General features: G+C 42.9%; 1 protein-coding gene across 4 annotated transcripts in view; it reads right to left on the bottom strand.

The window, feature by feature from the left end:
• Positions 1–23,136, bottom strand: part of dnah5l (dynein, axonemal, heavy chain 5 like) — a 384,422-nt gene that overhangs the window by 346,620 nt on the left and 14,666 nt on the right. For 3 of the 4 annotated variants that reach the window (XM_048552307.2, XM_048552297.2, XM_048552277.2), the window contains 7 exons: positions 21,826–21,932; positions 21,022–21,210; positions 18,943–19,017; positions 18,500–18,583; positions 18,243–18,314; positions 8,335–8,436; positions 741–927 (listed from right to left, as the gene is read on the bottom strand). In XM_048552307.2, the coding sequence (XP_048408264.2) occupies positions 741–927; positions 8,335–8,436; positions 18,243–18,314; positions 18,500–18,583; positions 18,943–19,017; positions 21,022–21,117 (616 nt within the window). In that variant the 5' untranslated portion in view covers positions 21,118–21,210; positions 21,826–21,932. The remainder of the gene's footprint in view (positions 1–740; positions 928–8,334; positions 8,437–18,242; positions 18,315–18,499; positions 18,584–18,942; positions 19,018–21,021; positions 21,211–21,825; positions 21,933–23,136) is intronic. The other variant, XM_048552288.2, reaches the window with a different exon arrangement.

Raw genomic sequence — 23,136 nt, 5'->3', positions numbered from 1 at the left:
CCCAATCATGTGTTGGCACCAGATGTTCTAGAATTTCTATTAATTCTAATTTCTACTAAGTTCTAGAAATTGAATGCTTTAAATAGAGTCTAACTGAGAGTTTTATTTCAATTAACTGCAGACAATGACTCACCTACTCTCCCATACGCTCTCCTGGCTCACTCCTCTTTAAATATGAATAATTTATTAGTTGATAATACTTGTTTGTCTTGTTACATGTAAGTAGGCATTAGGTATCCTATCATCTAAAGTACCTGAGGCACTCACTGATTGCACGTAAGCTGGTTGCCCTCCTTCCAACCAACATGAAGAGATTCACTGAAAGATGCCAGTCTGGGATGTAGTCCATAAATTTTTCAAGTTTAGCAATGGCATAAGAATTTACCCAAAAGTCACTTTCCGTGCAATTCTAACAATAGTATTAACTAGGTGTTTTCAAAATGATGGAATCAATAAATAACACAGTATCCATTTGATGAAATATTTCTTTTTAATAAAGCTCTACTGGCACTAATAAATTAAAAGTCTTGTGATCTGAACTCTCAGGAAAACTTTAAGTCGGTTGAAATATTAATCTTCCTTAATAAATCAAACCATTTACTGAACAAAAATATCAAAAAGAGTGTACATGCATGCTTTCTTATTATATCAAACACTTAAGATTACAAAGAAAACAAATGACTGAGTGAAGAACTGGAAATAGAAAACAAGAATATCATTAAACAAAACGTATTTGATACCTGCATTCAAATAGTCCGCAGGGCCATGCAAATTGTCAAAATTGTATACTGTGGTTGCTTCCTCAAGAATTACTTGACGCTCCATATTTTTCCTGGCAGATGACAAATTGCTAACAAATCGGTCTAATGACTCAAGGAACTCCTGAATCTGGGCATTCTTTAATCCATCTTTCACAGATCCCCAATTCTGCTCATTGGTAAGAAAATAACAAAAAATTAACATATAATAACTCATTTAAAATATTGACTAGCAACAGTATCATTAAAGCCTTTCATTAGGGTACTTGTGTTGTATTTCAGCTAAACTAAAACTTCCTGGCATGCTCTTATATATCTGCAAATCCAATAATGTTTACTATAAAATTTATTATTCAGTTCACTGACAAAAATAACAAACCAAAGTAATCAAGCACAGGGCTCAAATTACCAGTGTCAGACATAGTGATTCATTGGTTTCTATAAAACATTAAAAGGGTACAAACAAACGCAGAGTAAGGATCCATTGCAATACTGTAGAAGAAGACCAAATTCACTGGGTTCAGCAAAGCCTTAAAACAACGACTAATACTTAACAATATCTTGAACATAAAAGAACCAAAATACCTCACAAGAAAATTTTAAGACAAAATATGATGCATAAGGACATAAGGAGAGATTAGGCCAGATAATCATAGGTTTGATCAAAGTGGTGGGCAACCAAAGAGAGTTCTAGAACTTAGGACTAAGCTACAAAAGGCAATGCTAGTAGTGGCACAGTAATTAAAACTCAGGGTGCTCAAGAAAGAATAGGATGCCTGCAGATATTTTGAAAGATAAATATCTGATAAAGATAAAAGTACAGAGGAGTGAGGCAATGGAGGAATTTGAAAATAAATGCAAAAGTTTTAAAATCAAGGTTTTGCTTGACCAGATGCCATTGTAGGTCAGTGAGTGCAGTTAAGGGTACACAGCAGAGTTTTTGATGATCAAGTTTGCAGAAGATAGAATATGGGAGACCAGCCAACATTGAATTCTCCTGTGATACCAAAGACATGAATGCGGGATTCAGAAGAAATGAGGTGAGGCAATATGAAATAAAACATTGTTATGGAGGCAGAAATTATGCAGATATGTGACCTTCTGAAACAGAATCTGTTCAATGCATGTCTTCCATCAAGAGAAGAAGTGGATGAGCAAGAGAATCATTTGGACTACAATTTTTAAGATATCCGCTGCATCATTTTAAAACAGCTTACGTTTTAGAATTAAGAGCAGTGCTGAAATGATTTGCAGAATATCAGACTTCATTGAAGACTATTTGGATGGTCTGTTGGAAGTGGTGCAACTGAGGTGTTTATATTCACGTCATGAACTAAAATAATCTTCTCCTGAAACACAGTGCTCAACAAGAATTCAATGTCAAGAATTCTAGAAATTACATCATAAATTTAACTCAGCCAATTATAGGCCTGTCAGTGAAGGTCTGGAAGAAATCATGAACTATTTACTGGTGTGTATACGTCAATATCTTTTAATGAAACCCACATTGTGTTTCACCAAAGCCATTCAGCCAGCTTCAAATTACAATGCAAAAATTCACTGGCATTGACATAGGATAACAGTCAACTGAGTTTGACACTAAGAAGCCCATAGTTGGGTTTAGTGCACTACACTGAGGAACTCCTGCAGACATGTCCTGGGGCTGAGATGATTGGCCTCCAGCAACCACAACCACATTCCTATATACCAAGTATGCTTCCAATCAGCAAAACGTTTGTCCCCAATATCCATTGATGCCACATCTCTATGATGGAGAAGTAATCTGGGAAGTGCAGGTGAAGTATTGCTTCACCTGGAAGGTATAGAACATAGAACATAGAACATAGAAAAGTACAGCACAGAACAGGCCCTTCAGCCCACAATGTTGTGCCGACCATTGATCCTCATGTAGGCACCCTCAAATTTCTGTGACCATATGCATGTCCAGCAGTCTCTTAAATGTCCCCAATGACCTTGCTTCCACAACTGCTGCTGGCAACGCATTCCATGCTCTCACAACTCTCTGTGTAAAGAACCCGCCTCTGACATCCCCTCTATACTTTCCTCCAACCAGCTTAAAACTATGACCCCTCGTGTTAGCCATTTCTGCCCTGGGAAATAGTCTCTGGCTATCAACTCTATCTATGCCTCTCATTATCTTGTATACCTCAATTAGGTCCCATCTCCTCCTCCTTTTCTCCAATGAAAAGAGACCAAGCTCAGTCAACCTCTCTTCATAAGATAAGCCCTCCAGTCCAGGCAGCATCCTGGTAAACCTCCTCTGAACCCTCTCCAAAGCATCCACATCTTTCCTATAATAGGGCGACCAGAACTGGATGCAGTATTCCAAGTGCGGTCTAACCAAAGTTTTATAGAGCTGCAACAAGATCTCACGACTCTTAAACTCAATCCCCCTGTTAATGAAAGCCAAAATACCATATGCTTTCTTAACAACCCTGTCCACTTGGGTGGCCATTTTAAGGGATCTATGTATCTGCACACCAAGATCCCTCTGTTCCTCCACACTGCCAAGAATCCTATCCTTAATCCTGTACTCAGCTTTCAAATTCGACCTTCAAAAATGCATCAGCTCGCGTTTATCCACGTTGAACTCCATCTGCCACCTCTCAGCCCATCTCTGCATCCTGTCAATGTCCCGCTGCAGCCTACAACAGCCCTCTATATTGTCAACGACACCTCCAACCTTCGTGTCATCTGCAAACTTGCTGACCCATCCTTCAGTCCCCTCATCCAAGTCATTAATAAAAATTACAAACAGTAGAGGCCCAAGGACAGAGCCCTGTGGAACACCACTCACCACTGTCTTCCAGGCAGAATATTTTCCTTCTACTCGCTGTCTTCTGTTGGCCAGCCTATTCTGTATCCAGACAGCTAATTTCCCCTGTATCCCATTCCTCCTGACCTTCTGAATGAGCCTACCATGGGAAACCTTATCAAATGCCTTGCTGAAATCCATATACACCACATCCACAGCTCAACCCTCATCAACTTTTCTAGTCATATCCTCAAAGAACTCTATAAGGTCTGTGAGGCATGACCTGCCCGTCACAAAGCCGTGTTGACTGCATTTAATCAAGCCATGCTCCTCCAGATGGTCATAAATCCTATCCCTCAGAATCCTTTCTAACACCTTGCAGACGAGGGTCCTTTGGATGCTGGGGAGGGAGGAGCTAAATGTGCAGGTGTTGCACGTTCACTGGTTACAGGGAAAGGTGCAGTAGTGCTGTGGGGAGGTGTTGGGGGTGAAGCAAGTGTGGACCATCGTGTCCCAGAGGGTACGGTCCCGGCAGACTGCAGATAAGGGAGGGGAGGGAAATATGTGTCCGGTGGTGGCATCTTGGTGGAGGTGGCAGAAATGGCGTCTGATGATCTTCTGGGTGTGGATGTTGCTGGGATGGTAGGTGAGGATAAGGGGAACCCTATCGCTGTTGCTGGAGGCAAGAGAAGGGGTGAGCACAGAAGTGCGGGAGTTGCGTTAGACCTGATTGAAGGCTCTGTTGACAACGCAGCTGGGGAATCCTTGGTTGAGGAAGAATGTGGACATGTCCCCAGGAGAGGCCTGCATAGTCCTTGCCCAGTAGCAATTCCTGGAACTGGAAGTCAATGCTATGAATGGTGCACCAATGCCAATGGCTGTGCATGGAACCTTGGCGACTTAGAGGAAATGTTGTTGATGACACAAAGATATGTGGAGAAGTAAGTTCTACAGAGGACACAAGGAATCGACAAATGTATTTTGACAATGAAAATGTGTGGGCAAAAATCTGGCAAATAGCGAATAATGTGAAAAATCCAGAAATTGTTGAAAAAGAAGTTTTGCAGAGACCTGAGGTACAGCGGAATCTGGATGTCCTCATGCACGAGTCATAAAAGATTTAAATGAAGATATGGCAAGCTAATAGGATAATAAAATGTGAGGCTGGATGAACACAGCAGGCTAAGCAGCATCTCAGGAGCACAAAAGCTGACGTTTCGGGCCTGGACCCTTCATCAGAGAGGGGGATGGGGAGAGGGAACTGGAATAAATGGGGAGAGAGGGGGAGGCGGACCGAAGATGGAGAGTAAAGAAGATAGGTGGAGAGAGTATAGGTGGGGAGGTAAGGAGGGGATAGGTCAGTCCAGGGAAGACGGACAGGTCAAGGAGGTGGGATGAGGTTAGTAGGTAGATGGGGGTGCGGCTTGGGGTGGGAGGAAGGGATGGGTGAGAGGAAGAACCGGTTAGGGAAGCAGAGACAGGTTGGACTGGTTTTGGGATGCAGTGGGTGGGGGGGAAGAGCTGGGCTGGTTGTGTGGTGCAGTGGGGGGAGGGGACGAACTGGGCTGGTTTAGGGATGCAGTAGGGGAAGGGGAGATTTTGAAACTGGTGAAGTCCACATTGATACCATTAGGCTGCAGGGTTTCCAGGCGGAATATGAGTTGCTGTTCCTGCAACCTTCGGGTGGCATCATTGTGGCAGTGCAGGAGGCCCATGATGGACATGTCATCTAGAGAATGGGAGGGGGAGTGGAAATGGTTTGCGACTGGGAGGTGCAGTTGTTTGTTGCGAACTGAGCGGAGGTGTTCTGCAAAGCGGTCTCCAAGCCTCCGCTTGGTTTCCCCAATGTAGAGGAAGCCGCACCGAGTACAGTGGATGCAGTATACCACAATGGCAGATGTGCAGATGAACCTCTGCTTAATGTGGAATGTCATCTTGGGGCCTGGGATAGGGGTGAGGGAGGAGGTGTGGGGGCAAGTGTAGCATTTCCTGCGGTTGCAGGGGAAGGTGCCGGGTGTGGTGGGGTTGGAGGGCAGTGTGGAGCGAACAAGGGAGTCACGGAGAGAGCGGTCTCTCCGGAAAGCAGACAGGGGTGGGGATGGAAAAATGTCTTGGGTGGTGGGGTCGGATTGTAAATGGCGAAAGTGTCGGAGGATGATGCGTTGTATCCGGAGGTTGGCAGGGCGGTGTCTGAGAACGAGGAGGATCCTCTTAGGACGGTTGTGGCGGGGGCGGGGTGTGAGGGATGTGTTGCGGGAAATACGGGAGACGCGGTCAAGGGCGTTCTCGATCACTGTGGGGGGAAAGTTGCGGTCCTTAAAGAACTTGGACATCTGAGATGTGCGGGAGTGGAATGTCTTATCGTGGGAGCAGATGCGGCGGAGGCGGAGGAATTGGGAATAGGGGATGGAATTCTAGCAGGAGGGTGGGTGGGAGGAGGTGGGCTTGAAATAGACATCAGTTACAAGCTGCTTGCCTGAGATGGAGACTGGGAGGTCCTCCCACCCACCCTCCTGCAAGAATTCCATCCCCTATTCCCAATTCCTCCGCCTCCGCCGCATCTGCTCCCACGATAAGACATTCCACTCCCGCACATCCCAGATGTCCAAGTTCTTTAAGGACCGCAACTTTCCCCCCACAGTGATCGAGAACGCCCTTGACCGCGTCGCCCGTATTTCCCGCAACACATCCCTCACACACCGCCCCCGCCACAACCGTCCTAAGAGGATCCCCCTCGTTCTCACACACCGCCCTACCAACCTCCGGATACAACGCATCATCCTCCGACACTTACGCCATTTACAATCCGACCCCACCACCCAAGACATTTTTCCATCCCCACCCCTGTCTGCTTTCCGGAGAGACCGCTCTCTCCGTGACTCCCTTGTTCGCTCCACACTGCCCTCCAACCCCACCACACCCGGCACCTTCCCCTGCAACCGCAGGAAATGCTACACTTGCCCCCACACCTCCTCCCTCACCCCTATCCCAGGCCCCAAGATGACATTCCACATTAAGCAGAGGTTCACCTGCACATCTGCCAATGTGGTATACTGCATCCACTGTACCCAGTGCGGCTCCTCTACATTGGGGAAACCAAGCGGAGGCTTGGAGACCGCTTTGCAGAACACCTCCGCTCAGTTCGCAACAAACAACTGCACCTCCCAGTCGCAAACCATTTCCACTCCCCCTCCCATTCTCCAGATGACATGTCCATCATGGGCCTCCTGCACTGCCACAATGATGCCACCCGAAGGTTGCAGGAACAGCAACTCATATTCCGCCTGGGAACCCTGCAGCCTAATGGTATCAATGTGGACTTCACCAGTTTCAAAATCTCCCCTTCCCCTACTGCATCCCTAAACCAGCCCAGTTCGTCCCCTCCCCCCACTGCACCACACAACCAGCCCAGCTCTTCCCCCCCACCCACTGTATCCCAAAACCAGTCCAACCTGTCTCTGCCTCCCTAACCGGTTCTTCCTCTCACCCATCCCTTCCTCCCACCCCAAGCCGCACCCCCATCTACCTACTAACCTCATCCCACCTCCTTGACCTGTCCATCTTCCCTGGACTGACTTATCCCCTCCCTACCTCCCCACCTATACTCTCTCCACCTATCTTCTTTACTCTCCATCTTCGGTCCGCCTCCCCCTCTCTCCTTATTTATTCCAGTTCCCTCTCCCCATCCCCTCTCTGATGAAGGGTCCAGGCCCGAAACGTCAGCTTTTGTGCTCCTGAGATGCTGCTTGGCCTGCTGTGTTCATCCAGCCTCACATTTTATTATCTTGGAATTCTCCAGCATCTGCAGTTCCCATTATCTCTGAAGCTAATAGGATGTTACCTTTCAATGCAAAAGAAATTAACAAAAATAACATGATTCAGTCATGCAGAGCACTGGTGAGACTACATCTGGCATAGTATGTACAGTGTTGATCTCATTATTTAATGAGGAATGTTAATGTGTTGAAGGCAGTTAAAGAAGGTTCACTAGGTTTATATCTGCAATGGAAGCGTGGGGTATTCTTTCATGAAGATCATTTGGACAAGCCTGGCTTGTATCCAGTGTAGCTTAGAAGTTGACAGGATAAACGTGGAAAATATGCCTTCTCTTGCAGAAGAATCAAGGATTAGAATCACAGTTTAAAAATAAGTCAACACCTATTTAAGACAGAGATGAGGAGATTTTTATTTTTCTCTCAGAAGCCCACGACATTTTAAAATACTCTTCTTGAAAAAGCAGTGGAAGCAGAGTTTTTGAATAACACTTAAGACAGGTTGGTAAATTCCTGGTAGCGAGGAGTGAAAGGTTATTAGGCCTTGGCAGGGATGTGGATTTGAGTTACAATCAGATTAGCCATGATTTTATTAAATAGTGGAGCAGGCTTGTATTTATTTCATTTGCTTGAACTTACACTTTAGCGGGTCAATTATTTCAGTTGGCTGGATGGTTGGATTATGACTCAGAGTGACACCAATAGTATGGGTTCAATTTCCACATTGACTGAGGTCAACATGAAGGATTCTCCTTCTCAACCTCTCCCATCAACTGGGGTGTTATGACCCTCCGGTTAAACTACTTCCAGTCATCTCTCTCTCTAATGAGGAGGTAGCCCTATGGTCCAGTAGGACTACGGTGACCTTCCCTCTGCTTACGTCTTAATATATTTCATAAAACACGATTACCAATCTGCCTCACTTTTTGTTCCACACAAGGAGAAAGGTGAGCAAAATGTTACATTGAGATCATTCCACAAAAAAAAGTGACCAAAGTTGTCATGAAATATACTTGGGAAAGATTACCTCTTGAGATCGCAGTGCTGGTACCATTATACTGGCCAAGAGTCTCTCTAGCCCTTGAAGTAGATTCCCGTCAGGGCAATTGAGCATACCAAAATTTACCTCCTAAGCAGAAAAAGGGTTTTAAATTATGAATATATAATACATTGACAAAGCTGAACTGTGAACTATTTGTATAAATGTTAATTTCATAAATTGATAACAATCTGAAATTTTAATTGAGAATATCTCACAAGAACTCTCACAAGCACTACCACATTAAATTACTACCAGATAGAGACAGCCAGAGACTTTTTCCTAGGGTGGAGGTAGCTATCACGAGGGGGCATAGTTTTAAAGTGAGTGGAAGTAGATATCGGGGAGATGTCAGAGGTAGGTTCTTTACTCAGAGAGTGGTAGGGGCGTGGAATGCATTGCCGGAGAGGGTAGTGGAGTCAGCTTCATTGGGGCATTTAAGCGGCTATTCGAGAGACATATGGATGATAGAATAATGTAGGCATGGAGATTTAACTGCTGTCGAGACATCAATTGCCTCAACCTCTCCACCCCTCTCACCCACTCCAACTTCTCCCCCACAGAACGTGCAGCCCTCCACTCCAATCCCAAGCTCACCATAAAACCCACGGACAAGGGAAGTGCAGTTGTACTATGGCACACTGGCCTCTACATCGCTGAGGCCAGGCGCCGACTCTCCGACACCTCCTCCTACCACCACATGGATCATGACCCCACACCAGACCACCAAACCACCATCTCCCAACCCATCCACAACCTCATCACCTTGGGTGACCTCCCACCAACAACCTCCAACCTCATCGTTCCCCAACCCCGCACCGCCCGCTTCTATCTCCCTCCCAAAATCCACAAACCTGACTGCCCTGGTCGACCCATTGTCTCCACCTGCTCCTGCCCCTCCGAACTGATCTCCACCTATCTCTAATCCATTTTCGCCGCCTTGGTCCAGGAACTCCCTACCTATGTCCGTGACACGACCCATGACCTCCAACTCCTCCAGAACTTCCAATTCCCTGGTCCCCAAAACTTCATTTTTATCATGGACATCCAGTCCCTATACACCTGCATTCCCCATGCAGATGGCCTAAAGGCCCTCTGCTTCTTCCTGTCCCACAGGCCTGACCAGTTCCCCTCCAGTGACATCCTCATCCGCTTATCCAAACTCATCCTCACCCTCAACAACTTCTCCTTTAATTCCTCCCACTTCCTACAGTCAAAGGGGGTGGCCATGGGTACCTGCATGGGGCCAAGCTATGCCTGCCTCTTTGTAGGGTACATGGAACAATGCCTCTTCCAAAGCTACACTGGCCCTATCCCCCATTTCTTCCTCCATTACATTGATGACTGTTTCAGGGGCGCATCGTGTTCCCACGAGTAGCTTGACCAGTTTGTCCACTTCACCAACACCTTCCACCCCAACCTTAAGTTTACCAGGGCCATCTCTGACACCTCTGTCTCCTTCCTGGACCTCTCTGTCTCCCACCTGGAACCAAATTCCATTTTAAGCCTACCGACTCCCAGCTGCCTAGAATATTCCTCCTCTCACCCAACTTCCTGTAAAAAAGTCATCCCCTATTCCCAATTCCTTCGTCTCTGCCACATCTGCTCCTGAGGTGAGGCATTCCACTCCCATACATCTCAGATGTCCTTGTTTTTCAAGTACCGCAACATCCCCCCCGCAGTGGTCGTGAATGCCCTCAACCACGTCTCCCGCATTTTCCACAACTCATCCCTCACACCCCCTCACCACAATAACAACCAAAAAAGAATTCCCCTCGTCCTCATGTACCACCCCACCAACCTCCGGATCCAACACACCATTCTCCGACACTTCCGCCATTTGCAATCCGACCCCACCACCAAAGACAATTTTCCCTCCCCACCCTTGTCTGCTTTCTGGAGGGAACACTCTCTCTGTGACTTCCTTGTCCGCTCCACACTCCCCTCCAACCCCACCACACCCGGCACTTTCCCCTGCAACCACAGGAAGTGCTACAGTAACCCCTACATCTCCTCCCTCACCCCCATCCCAGGCCCCAAGAAGACTTTCCACATCAAGCAGAGGTTCACCTGCACATTTGCCAATGTGGTATACTGCATCCGCTGTACCCATTGTGGCCTCCTCTACATCGGGGAAACTAAGCAGAGGCTTGGGAACCGCTTTGCAGATCACCTACACTTGGTTCACAGTAAACAACTGCGCCTCCCAGTCGCGAACCATTTTAACTCCCCCTCCCATTCCTCAGACAACATGTTCATCCTGGGCCTCCTACAGTGCCACAATGATGCCACCTGAAGGTTGCGGGAACAGCATCTCATATTCGACTTCGGAACCCTGCAGCCCAATGGTATCAATGTGGATTTCATAAGCTTCAAAATCTCCACTCCCCCTACCACCTCCCAAAACCAGCCCAGCTTGTCCCCGCCTCCCTAGCCTGTTCTTCCTCTCACCTATCCCCTCCTCCCACCTCAAGCCGCACCCCCCCTTCCTACCTAGTAACCTCATCCCGCTCCCTTGACCTGTCCGTCCTCCCTGGACTGACCTATCTCCTCCCTACCTCCCCAACTATGAACACCTTTACTGGTTCTATCCCCGCCTCTTTGACTTGTCTGTCTCCTCTCCACCTACCTTTTCCTCTATCCATCTTCGATCCGCCTCCCCCCCTCCCTATTTATTTCAGAACCCTCTTTCCCTCCCCCATTTCTAATGAAAGGTCTAGGCCCAAAACGTCAGCTTTCCTGCTCCTAAGATGCTGCTTGGCCTGCTATGTTCATCCAGCTCTACACCTTGTTATCTCAGATTCCCCAGCATGAGCAGTTCCTATTATCACTGAGGTTAAATAGACCTCAGGTTTAGGGTAAATTTAGGCACAGCATCATGGGCCGAAGGGCCTGTGCTGTGCTGTACTGTTCTATGTTCTATTAATTAATTGAACCAACTCAGCTGTAAAGACAATTGTCAAAAAGATTAATAAAAGGAGACTAACACATTAAACAATCTCTTTTTTGACACTTTAATTGACTCTCTTTTTAAAAAAAATTTCTATCTTTCTAAAATAGAGATGTCAGAAAGATCACGAAAGCACCTTTGCACATATCACTGCATGAAAATTCTCTTTTCGTGAGCAATTTGGCCATTAGCTCAAATATCTCCACTGCAAACTGATCTCTACAGGACTGCATTATTAAACAGTGTGGCCTGAGTCTGAGTTGCATCAAGTTTTTTGACAGTTTGTTTGCCACGAGGCCTAGCAGGGTCTCTCACTGTATCTTATCAAACTCATCTCATTAATGATCCACCATACCTCTATTGTGTCTCTCACACCTGATTTCTGTCCAATTGTATCAAGTGCCATTCCCAGAACAATTCACTCAGTGGATATCCATCAAATCAGGCCCATGGAACACCAGACAAGCACTGTCAGTCCAGAGATGCCCTGCATTGTTGCTGACATTTGCTCCGAACATTGTAGATACACCCTGCATGCCCTCTGTGCTGTCTGCTCCCTGTCTTGAGTCACCTTCCCACATGCAGCAATGTATTAAATGTGCCACAAATGTTCATCTCCCGTGGGCTGGCTTGGTGGTTCAGTGGTTAGCACTGCTGCCTCACAGTGCCAGGAGCTCAGGTTCAATTCCACCCTCGGGTGACTGTCTGTGTGGAGTTTGCATGTTCTCCCTGCATCTGTGTGGGTTTATTCTGGGTAGTCTGGTTTCCTCCCACAGTCTAAAGATGTACAGGCTTACTGGATTGGCCGTGCTAAATTTCCCATAGTGTTCAGGGATGCGTAGATTACGTGGGTTATCGGAGGATTGGTCTGGGTGGATGCTCCCAGGGTCAGTATGGACTTGTTGAGCCAAGTGGCCTGTATCCACACTGTAGGGGTTCAATGATCTATAATAACTGCCACTCTCTCATTCCAGCATGAAAAGAGCCCAAGACAGAGCAAATAAATGCTCTGCCCAACATTCAGCTCCTCACCCGTTATAAGTGGATAGGCCTGACTCTGACCACTTCAAACTGGTATCAGAGGCTAGCGTTGACTTACTGTACACAATCTATGAGTGAACACAATCGTTCTTGACTTGACTGAGGCCTACTGGCAACTATAATGTATTTTCTAGCTTTATGTCTGTATGAAACAGCAAGGTAGGAAAGAAGTAATATATCTCATATCTCTGGCTGAGGGGACAAAGCACCTAAAAACAAGGCAATGGGATGCTGAGAGCATCCAGGTGGGCTCAGAGTGAGTGAGTAATATACCAACACGCAAAGAGTCCAGAGATGTATTTGGGTTCAGGAGCTGGGTGTGTGTTCCTGAGTGCATTGTTCACTTGCTGTATCATTACAATGAAAGTCACTAGTGCAGACTGAGGTGCATCACTGAAGGGCAGAAACATCCAGTATGTAGATGAGAGATGTGCCATGAAGGTTCTAGAAGACTGGCATCCAACATGTGCCAATGAGATGCATATGACCACCGCACGTGGTGTATGCTCTGGATGTTGGTGTCCAGTGTCCAACATGGAATGGTTCAGAGTAATTGAGGACCTTAACAACAGCAGTTACACGCTCAGGTTTTGTCAAGATTTCCCAGCATCAAGCTTGTTTGGCAAGTCTGGTGAGACGCTGAATATTAACGAAGCAGGTTGGTCTGTTAATAAGGTGTTTAACCAGCAACGATCACCAACAATTGACAACTCTTTGTTGCCATGTGTGAACTTGCCATATCCCTTGTAAAAAGCCTAAAAGGTAGCCTGAGTTGCTCCTGACGTAGAGTTGGGCCTCTCTGTACTTGTCGCCAACTTCTGCACCATATCTTACTATAGCCCCCGTTACTCAGACCCTGATAAGATTCCTCCCTGAATAATGGAATCATTTTCTCAGATCCTACTAATGCTCTGCTTAAAGGTTTTGTGCTGTCATTCTTCTTTTTGCTTCATTTATTTTCAAATTAATATCAATTCAAAGCACTCTGCTTAGATTTGATTTTTCCTTCGAAAAAACAATAAAACTAGTTTTGAGTACTAATATTCTGAATGGATTCTGCTGTGCACATTTATTGATTCCATAGAAGCAGAATTGTTAGAAACAAAGGCAAAGTCAAAAAGAAAGCAGTCTAATTTTTGATTCCAACTCTAATGTAACTGTAGTGGGATGTGAAATCAAAAAGTATTTATTTTTGGTCAGTTTCTTTTTCTGGGGATTGTTTAAAAGTCTGAGTGCTTGTGGCAATCTCTATTCCCTAATAGGGAGTCCACTTTCTCATTGTTCTCACAATTACCCACCATATGTTATGGACTTCCACATCTGTTCTTGTTAATGTCAAACTTATTTTTAAACTGATATTTGTTGTCTTTTGGCTTACATTGTGCTCAAATATAGATCTAAATGAACACTTTCATTCTTAATTTAGCATGACTATGTGTCATCAAAAACAAACAAGTGAGGAAAATTAAACATGGCTTCTTAAATACTTGCCTTTTCAACCTCTTGGGACCCACCCTGCAAAAACTCCATCTATTCAAACATGTTCACATAAGCTTCCTTAAAGGCATCTCCCCTATTTTCCCAGCAGTTATCATAAACAGACAGAATCCCGTGCGAGCCAAAACCTAATGGTTATGGCTTTACAGAAGTCAGATCTAGCAACCTATTGGAGAATATGTAAAATGTAATTGTGTCATCCATAAACAAACTTTTGTTAAACTGGCAAATAGACACCAAAATTACATGTTCCAATTTCTTTAGATAAATTAATTACAAAATTATGGGTAAAAAACAGAAATAATTGGAAGAACTTGGAAGGAGAGTCACTGGACTCAAAATGTTAACTCTAACACTAATAAAAGGTAGAGTGGATTGTTCTAATTTATTCTTGCCAAATCATAATAATGCAGGAAGGGAGGAGTATTATCCAGAGATCACCCCGCATAAAGCCCACAGATTGTTACTCCGTGTGCTTAATTCAAAAACAAGACTGCAAAATGGAAGTACCCATGGCACAAATGGCAGTTCCAGCTGTGTAGAATAGATGGAATATCAGTTGCATTGTCCACAAATGATGTCGCGAATTGAAGTCCTGTCAAGAAGCAAATGTCACCAGGGCAGCCAAATATCCTGTTACATAGAACATAGAACATTACAGCACAGTACAGGCCCTTCGGCCCTCCATGTTGTGCCGACCTGTCATACCGATCTCAAGCCCATCTAACCTACACTATTCCATTTACATCCACATGCTTATCAAATGGCGACTTAAATGTACCTAAAGTTGGCGAATCTACTACCGTTGCAGGCAAAGCGTTCCATTCCCTTACTACTCTCTGAGTAAAGAAACTACCTCTGACATCTGTCCTATATCTTTCACCCCTCAATTTAAAGCTATGCCCCCTCGTGCTCACTGTCACCATCCTAGGAAAAAGTCTCTCCCTATCCACCCTATCTAACCCTCTGATTATTTTATATGTTTCAATTAAGTCACCTCTCAACCTTCTTCTCTCTAACGAAAACAGCCTCAAGTCCCTCAGCCTTTCCTCGTAAGACCTTCCCTCCATACCAGGCAACATCCTAGTAAATCTCCTCTGCACCCTTTCCAAAGCTTCCACATCCTTCTTATAATGCGGTGACCAGAACTGTACACAATACTCCAAGGGCGGCCGCACCAAAGTTTTGTACAGCTTCCCCATAACCTCTTGGTTCCGGAACTTGATCCCTCTATTAATAAAAGCTAAAACACTGTATGCCTTCTTAACAGCCCTGTCAACCTGGGTGGCAACTTTCAACGATCTGTGTACATGGACACCGAGATCTCTCTGCTCATCTACACTACTAAGAATCTTACCATTAGCCCAGTACTTTGCCGTCCAGTTACTCCTACCAAAGTGCATCACCTCACACTTGTCTGCATTAAACTCCATTTGCCACCTCTCAGCCCAGCTCTGCAGCTTATCTGTGTCTCTCTGTAACCTACAACATCCTTCGTCACTATCCACAACTCCACCGACCTTAGTGTCGTCTGCAAATTTACTAACCCATCCTTCTATGCCCTCCAGGTCATTTATAAAAATGACAAACAGCAGTGGACCCAACACCGACCCTTGCGGTACACCACTAGTAACTGGTCTCCAGGATGAACATTTCCCATCAACTACTATCTTCTTTCAGCAAGCCAATTTCCGATCCAAATTGCTATATCTCCCACAATCCCATTCCTCCGCATTTTGTACAATAGCCTATTGTGGGGAACCTTATCGAACGCCTTGCTGAAATCCATATACACCACATCAACCGGTTTATTCTCATCTACCTGTTTGGTCACCTTCTCAAAGAACTCAATAAGGTTTGTGAGGCACGACCTTCCCTTCACAAAACCGTGCTGACTATCCCTAATCAATTTATTCTTTTCTAGATGATTATAAATCCTATCCCTTATAACCTTTTCCAACACTTTACCAACAACTGAGGTAAGGCTCCCTGGTCTATAATTACCAGGGTTGTCTCTACTCCCCTTCTTGAACAGGGGAACCACATTTGCTATCCTCCAGTCGTCTGGCACTATTCCTGTAGACAATGACGAGTTAAAGATCAATGCCAAAGGCTCGGCAATCTCCTCCCTGGCTTCCCAGAGGATCCTAGGATAAATCCCATCTGGCCCAGGGGGCTTATTTATCTTCACCCTCTGTAGGATTTCTAATACCTCTTCCTTGTGAACCTCAATCCCACCTAGTCTAGTGGCCTATATCTCAGTATTCTCCTCGACAACATTGTCATTTTCTAGAGTGAACACTGTTGAAAAATATTCATTTAGTGCTTCCCCTATCTCATCTGACTCCACACACAACTTACCACTACTATCCTTGATTGGGCCTAATCTTACTTTCGTCATTCTTTTATTCCTTAAATACCTGAAGAAAGCCTTACCAAACAAGCTTTGTCAGAATATCATTGTTAGAAGAACGTGAGGGTAGGCCTTTTCAGACCGAGAAGAGGAGGATTTTATCACTCAGAGGGTGGCGAATCTTTGGAATTCAGTGGAAGCTCAATCATTGAGCATGTTGCAGGCCGAAACTGACTGATTTACGGAGTGTGATAACATCAAGAAATAGGGATATAACGCAGAAGAATGGCTTCCAGATAAATGGTCAAACATGATCTTGAATAGCAGCACAAGCTTGGCAGGCTGAATGGCCTACTTCTGCTCCTATGTTAAAGATATATTAACCTCTGTAGATTGATCCTACATTTATTGTGCAGTTGAATTTATTTGTGTCTTTAATTCTATAATGTAAATAGTGAAAACAAATCTGACCAAGTGGTTTTAGCCAAAATATGTCAGAAGCTGATCTCTGCCTTATGAAGTAAACATGGTAAGCAGCCTACGTATTCTCCAGTCAGCAATATACTGAGATTAGGAGTTCATTTTTCAATCTCATCATAATAACTAATGCAAGGCAAATTATACAGACCGGTTTCAGTTCCCAACTCTGGCAGAGTGTACCAAGACAAGTATAGACCCAGTCAGGACTTCACTATGCCAAGTACCAGTTTTGTACTGTTATTTTTGATATAGCCCTGTATAGATAATTTCCAATTGTTCATGCACAGGTTAACAAGCAAATTAATACATGTTATTCAAATTATTTTAATTTTACTTATGTTGCTGATTTTAAATTCCAAACTCATAATATTCTTCTCAGGTTCAATCCAAAATTTCAACTTTAGAACTTGATAATTCATAAGTGAAAAACTTAGAAGGAGCAGCAGAAATTGTTGTGTTCGGCCACTGCCCAGGTTACAAACAGATTCCATTCTGGAGCCCATTCTCAAGTCAATTTGTTCGCAAATCAGAACCCAATGCAGGCCAATGTAAAGTTGCTGTTTGTAAGTACAGGAAATGTTCCTATGTTGGGTCTTTAAAATTGTAACAATGTGTGGGATCATGTTTGTCAGTACAAGAATTCATAAGTTGGACATTCAAAAAATCAGAGATACCCTCTCAAGCATTTCATGTCAATCAATGGAGAGGTTGCTCTAAGATATCTCTGCGGCCATGAATTGCCCTATTCCAAGTTCAGATCAGGAGCTTAGCTATGGCAAACATTTTGAGATCCTGTGTCTCAAATCCTATAATGTGGGCAATAGCGCCTTATCAAGCAGTAATAAGATATCTGAAAATGTGAGAATAGTCAGCAGGTGAAGCTGCATCTGTGGAGAAACAAACCCAATTCACTGATTTTTTTTCATCAGACTGAAAAGTTTTAGAATATGTCAGCACGAAGTGGGGTCTATATCTATAGCAATCATAAGCTTCTTTTTAATAAAGAGGAGGGTAGGAAAGCAACTGTATGCTGTCAACTCATGTACTTCACAGAAAATGAAATATATTGTTAGATTAAAGTTGTGTTACACTTGATTGAGCATATCTCTCATAAAAGAAGGAGAATGCATAGCCAGTATACAGAGCATAAAATCTCAACTAAGATCCTGGATCATTATATCATTTAACTGGATACTGAGGCTGCAAAAGGTACACTTCACATCTTAGAGTGTAAAATTATTGCTTACAACATCATTGTAACCAAAATATGTATATGCAACAAAACACAATAATTACAGCACTAAAACTGTATATAAATTCCTCTGACCTATGTTGCTGCATGGACACTTAACATTTACAAGAAATCATCTGCTATCTATCAAGTATTAGTGGTTCTATTAAAGGAATCAGGATGTTGACTCTGATAAGATAAAGGAATTCCTGGGACTATATTAAAATGATTTCTACCATACAGGAGGGGTGCATGCCATCTTTGTATTTTGACAGATGTTATTAGTAAATAAAAACTGTGCCACAGTATTTCCTTTAACATTGACTTTTCAGAGTTGTACTGACCTGAAACACATTAGCTGTACTGATGCTTTTATCAGTAGTTCTAAGAAAGAATAAACAAGTCCCAAGCAAACCCTGAAAAATGGACACAAGAGACAGTGAAAGACCCCACATATTGAGTTTTCTTCATATTTAGAAACATTTTTGTTTTAATCTGTTGTTGGTGAAAATTTCAACATATTAGCACTAAATATAATGAAAATACAATTTCAAATGTTATATACAAAATTTTACTCATGAAAATATAAACTGAACTTTACCTCAGTAGAACCATCAGTAATGAACAGCTTTTTCTGATTTACCCCCTTGGACATATCTGCACTTAAATGTTGCAATCCTGTGATCTGATGAATCAAATATTAGTTCGTAAATATACTGAAAATCAATCATTTAGAATGTTATTAATTACTTAAACCCATGGTTGAACATTCAAACATAAAATTTAACAAGTCTCATCAGTGGATATTTTAGTCAGTCAGATGACTAACTTGCAGTTCAGACAAACACTTAAAAAAGACTGTCAGATGGCTTTAGATTTTAGGTTTCCGCATTAGCTAGAATGTTGAATTCAAGCAGAGAAGTGTTCACACTGTTCACTGTAACTACAATTCACTGTTACTATGATTTAAAACAGAATGCATTTAATTAAACCCCTGTTAATGAATGTGTCTAAATATTTTAAATTCCAGCAATAAACACTTACTCTCACAGTATCTTGGTAGTAAAATAGTAATTTTTTGGAGCCATTTGGTGCGAAGAATTCTTCAATCATGTGAAACTGGAAAGGAAAAGGTTTAATTATGAAAAATACAGTTGGATTGACATCCAAAATAAATGTTTGCTCATTATTGAGAAGTATACAGTGTTAACAAATATAATGATACTAACTGCTTCTGCAGAAGTAAATAAAACTAACTGTCCTCTGAAAAATAATAGATTACATTAAATGCTTTGAGAAATTTGAGTGTGATGTACTGCATAACGTAGACCAGCACTAAAAAGTCACACATAGAGTTACAGTGACTTAGTCTGAGCTATATATACTAATTTCTGTAAAGAAAATACCTTTCCCTTACACATAATAGCCTGGATATCGCAGTTAACAAAGCAACAGGGCTTGTCACTGACTTTGAAGAAAATTTTCCACATTGATGTCGAAACTAGATAATACAACATGAAATTCAGAGTGGTAACCTGGTGACGGTTTGTCACTTGTTCCTCAAACCATTCATCAATCAGCAACATCTGAGAACATGCCCCGCCTGTCCTTTTGAAAGCGTCAATTCATCCTACATCCACCACACTCTCAAGCAGTATGTTCCTAATAACCAGCTTCATGAAAAGGATTTCCCACATGTCACCATGCATCTTTTGCCAATTACTTTAAATTTGTGCCCTGCAGTTCTCAATCTTTCCACCAATAGGAGTGGTTTCTCTTGTTTTTCCTTATGTTCTATACTACCAAGTAACCACTTGAGGATTGTTTTAAGTATGCCACAGCCAAGCAGGCAAGTGTTGGCAATTGGAAGGAGAGGGCTTTCTAACAGCAATGTTGTCACCATGGGGTTGACCACCACTGGGCTTCGTTGTCCCCAAAAACTTGCTGAGGCCCACAGAATTTTCTGGAAATTTCTCGACATGATGGAAAACAGCCCCTCCTGGTGCCAGTAAAATTCTTTTGGGGAGTGGGGGTCAGAGGTAGGTGTTGATCCTTAATTGGGCAAGTTTGTCACAATTGGCAGCTAGGTGATTTTTGGATTGCTTTAGTTATACAGCTGTGAAGCCTTAGCAGAGACTGATGTTCAAACAGAAAAGGCAAGAGGCAGCTCTCGGCTCAGTCAGGTCAAAATCCTGGAAATGCCTCCCTAATGGCATGGTGAATATACTTACAACAGGCAGACTGCAAAGGTTCATAAAGAGCTTACTGCTACCTTATCAAGGGCAATTAGGGATGAATGCTGGCTCAACCAGTGGTGCCTACATCCAATGAGTGAAAAAAATGCTAAAGTCAGCCCCAAGTCCTCAACCTCTCTTGAAACCTGATCCCTTGGAGTAATGAGATAACAAGGTGTAGAGCTGGATGAACACAGCAGGCCAAGCAGCATCAGAGGAGCAGGAAAGCTGACAGAGTCTAGGCCCAAAATGTCAGCTTTCCTGCTCCTATGATGCTGCTTGGCCTGCTGTGTTCATCCAGCTCTGCACCTTGTTAGCTCAGATTCTCCAGCATCTGCAGTTTCTACTATTGCTGAAACAATTTTAACCCTTAGAGTAATTCTGAATTTCACCTGAAAAACGAACCAATCCCCAGTCTACAAAAATCATATTGCTGTGCCTGTAAACACACCAACCTGCGTCTGAGCTCCTATGAAAGAGGAATTCTGCCAGAAGAGCCAACTATAAAATCCTTCACTGGACATTGACTTACTGGACTCGGATTATGCTCATTAATACCCTTAATAACTGCAATATTTTTCTTTTCTCTTTATTTTTTCTTGTATACTTCTGTGGAAGTGTATGAATTGCGAAAGTTTATCCCCTGGGTTTGAATGCTTGAGTGAATCATCCCTTGCCTTAATCCTTAAGAGAATTTGTTGCAGGTCATTTAAACATTGGACTTCACAAGCACAGTTTGGGGGAAACATAACATGGTCTATTTCAAAAGGAAAAAGAAATAAGATAACCAAAAAATTATTGAAAAATCAGCTGTTCCAGACAGAAGAGGAGGACCATGAAACAATTCAATTCTTCTGTTTTGTTCACAACAGCAACTATTGAGCCATACCTTTTCATCAGCAATAATAAAGTCTTGCACAGCTGTTTCTTCCAGACCTGTTCCATCTGCCAATTTAGATATAAGGTAGCCATGCCGTGAGTCCATTTGTGATTTTCGTTCTTCCTTAGCAGCTTTAGCTTGTTTTAGCAATTCCTTTTTGGCCTCAGTAGAAATAAGAATAGTCTTTCGACCTTGAGTCTAGTCATAAGGAAGCAAAAACGTCAGTAACTACTGCTTAGAAATTACAAATGTCAATATTAGTTTATGAATGTTCAGCGTGTTTGTGTGGCATTCTTCATACTGTTACCTTACCAGATACTGTTTTGGTCTTTACAAAAGGAGTTAAGGAAATGCATTACTAAGCATCGATCATGCAGATGCTAATATGGACAAAAGTCATTTTCAGATTTTCGTGACAACAAATGGTCGGTCTTCTTTTGGTTAAAAGCTACCTGAATCTTTGTTGAGAATTAATCTATATCAAGTGAAATGGATAGTTTATTATGACTGAAATTAGCCTGTGCCTGTCTTCTCTACTTCATCAAACTGTAACCCAGTTTGCTGATAAATGAGGTTCATTGCAAGTGGTTTAGATGTGGAAATGATCAAAAGCCAAATGTTACCACATTGTATATTACTTATTCTTTTATCTAATTAATTGGGTTTCCTGTGTAATGTAAAAAATATTGGTGAGGATGATAAATACCCATACTAACACAGTGTAAAAGAATGACCTTAAATAATTTAGTGATTTTGTTGGACTAGAAATATTGAAATAGCCTTGAGGCCTTATAGTGAATAAGAACCACTTACTGAAACAGATCCACTTGGAGATGGTGCTGTGTTAGTCTGTCCCAGTGCTGAAGTTTTCCATTTACTAGCACCTACACGCCTGTGTCGGTTTGATTCTCCAGCTAAATCTTAGTTAAAAATAATTATTCTTAATTAATAAACATCAATCTCTCATATCGCAAATTTCAACTCCTTGCACACTTTTTTTTGCACTTTAACTGCAATTATGGCACCAAAATTGCACCCATGGCATGGACACTCTTTCACAGCAAGCAATGTTAGATGTCATTCAGCAAGGATGTTAGGAAAGTCCACTGGAAAAATCCAAAGTGTTGAGTCATGATGTCAACCAGTCTTCACAACAACATTGTTACTATGGAGCAGAGCCCATCAGCCATCCCGTCAGCCTAAACAAGCTCAGATGAACATATACTTGACAGCAGGAAAGATATCTCAACAACACTATTGAAGGTATCATCGACTACTTTCAGGCTGCTATTTTTGCCGTGATTGTTTCAGTCTTGGTAGTTTGAAAAGTTCTTCAAAGTTGCTAAAATCTACTGAGTGAGGTGTGGGACATGATGTTGGACTTCAAGAATTCATCACAAACCACCTACTCCCAGATATGAGTCCTGTGAGCAACATAGCCAACAGGAATATCAGTGAAGGCATGTCCAATTCCCTATTCAACCATAGCCCCATACTTTAACTTCTTGCTGGTACTAAAAACATCACAGAGCCCCTTTGGCCACAATGCAATAATGAAAGCTAATAAAAGTTAAACATTCTCAATTGAATTTATACTTTAACATGTCATACTGCAAATGTCAACTGGTCATCTTTGCATATTCCTTAAGTGTATATCTATTGTGTGACCTTACCTGCTAGTGATTGAATCTGTATAATATGAATGTTGGACTTTATAAGAAGAAACTTATGTTTTATACAGTGCCGTTTAATTCAAGGTAAAACAAAGAATTTTGGAGAGAGGAACGTGACCTCCCATTAAATCTGTTGGAGACAAATCTATGTGACCTGCTTATTATTGACAGAGAAACTCAAATGAGTATTTATTAATAATAAGGTTCCTAAATGCTAAAACCTTGACACAATGAAGAGGAAGCTGACCATGATGTGTACAAACACAAAGACTGTCAAGGCCGGATATTTATGAAGTCAGGATGACTCAGAAGCCTTGTAAATGATAAATGGTCTAGTTTCTGGCAGTCATGACTCCATTACCAGTCTTTATGACTTTCACCAATGGCTATTTAAAGGAGCAGATTGGTTCAGGACACTCACTCAGTTCTTCCATCTTGACCATTGGAAAAA

The sequence above is a fragment of the Stegostoma tigrinum genome, chromosome 2 (assembly GCF_030684315.1).
Source record: "Stegostoma tigrinum isolate sSteTig4 chromosome 2, sSteTig4.hap1, whole genome shotgun sequence".
Classification (NCBI taxonomy): Eukaryota; Metazoa; Chordata; class Chondrichthyes; order Orectolobiformes; family Stegostomatidae; genus Stegostoma; species Stegostoma tigrinum.
This window is presented reverse-complemented; position numbering and strand designations above follow the sequence as displayed.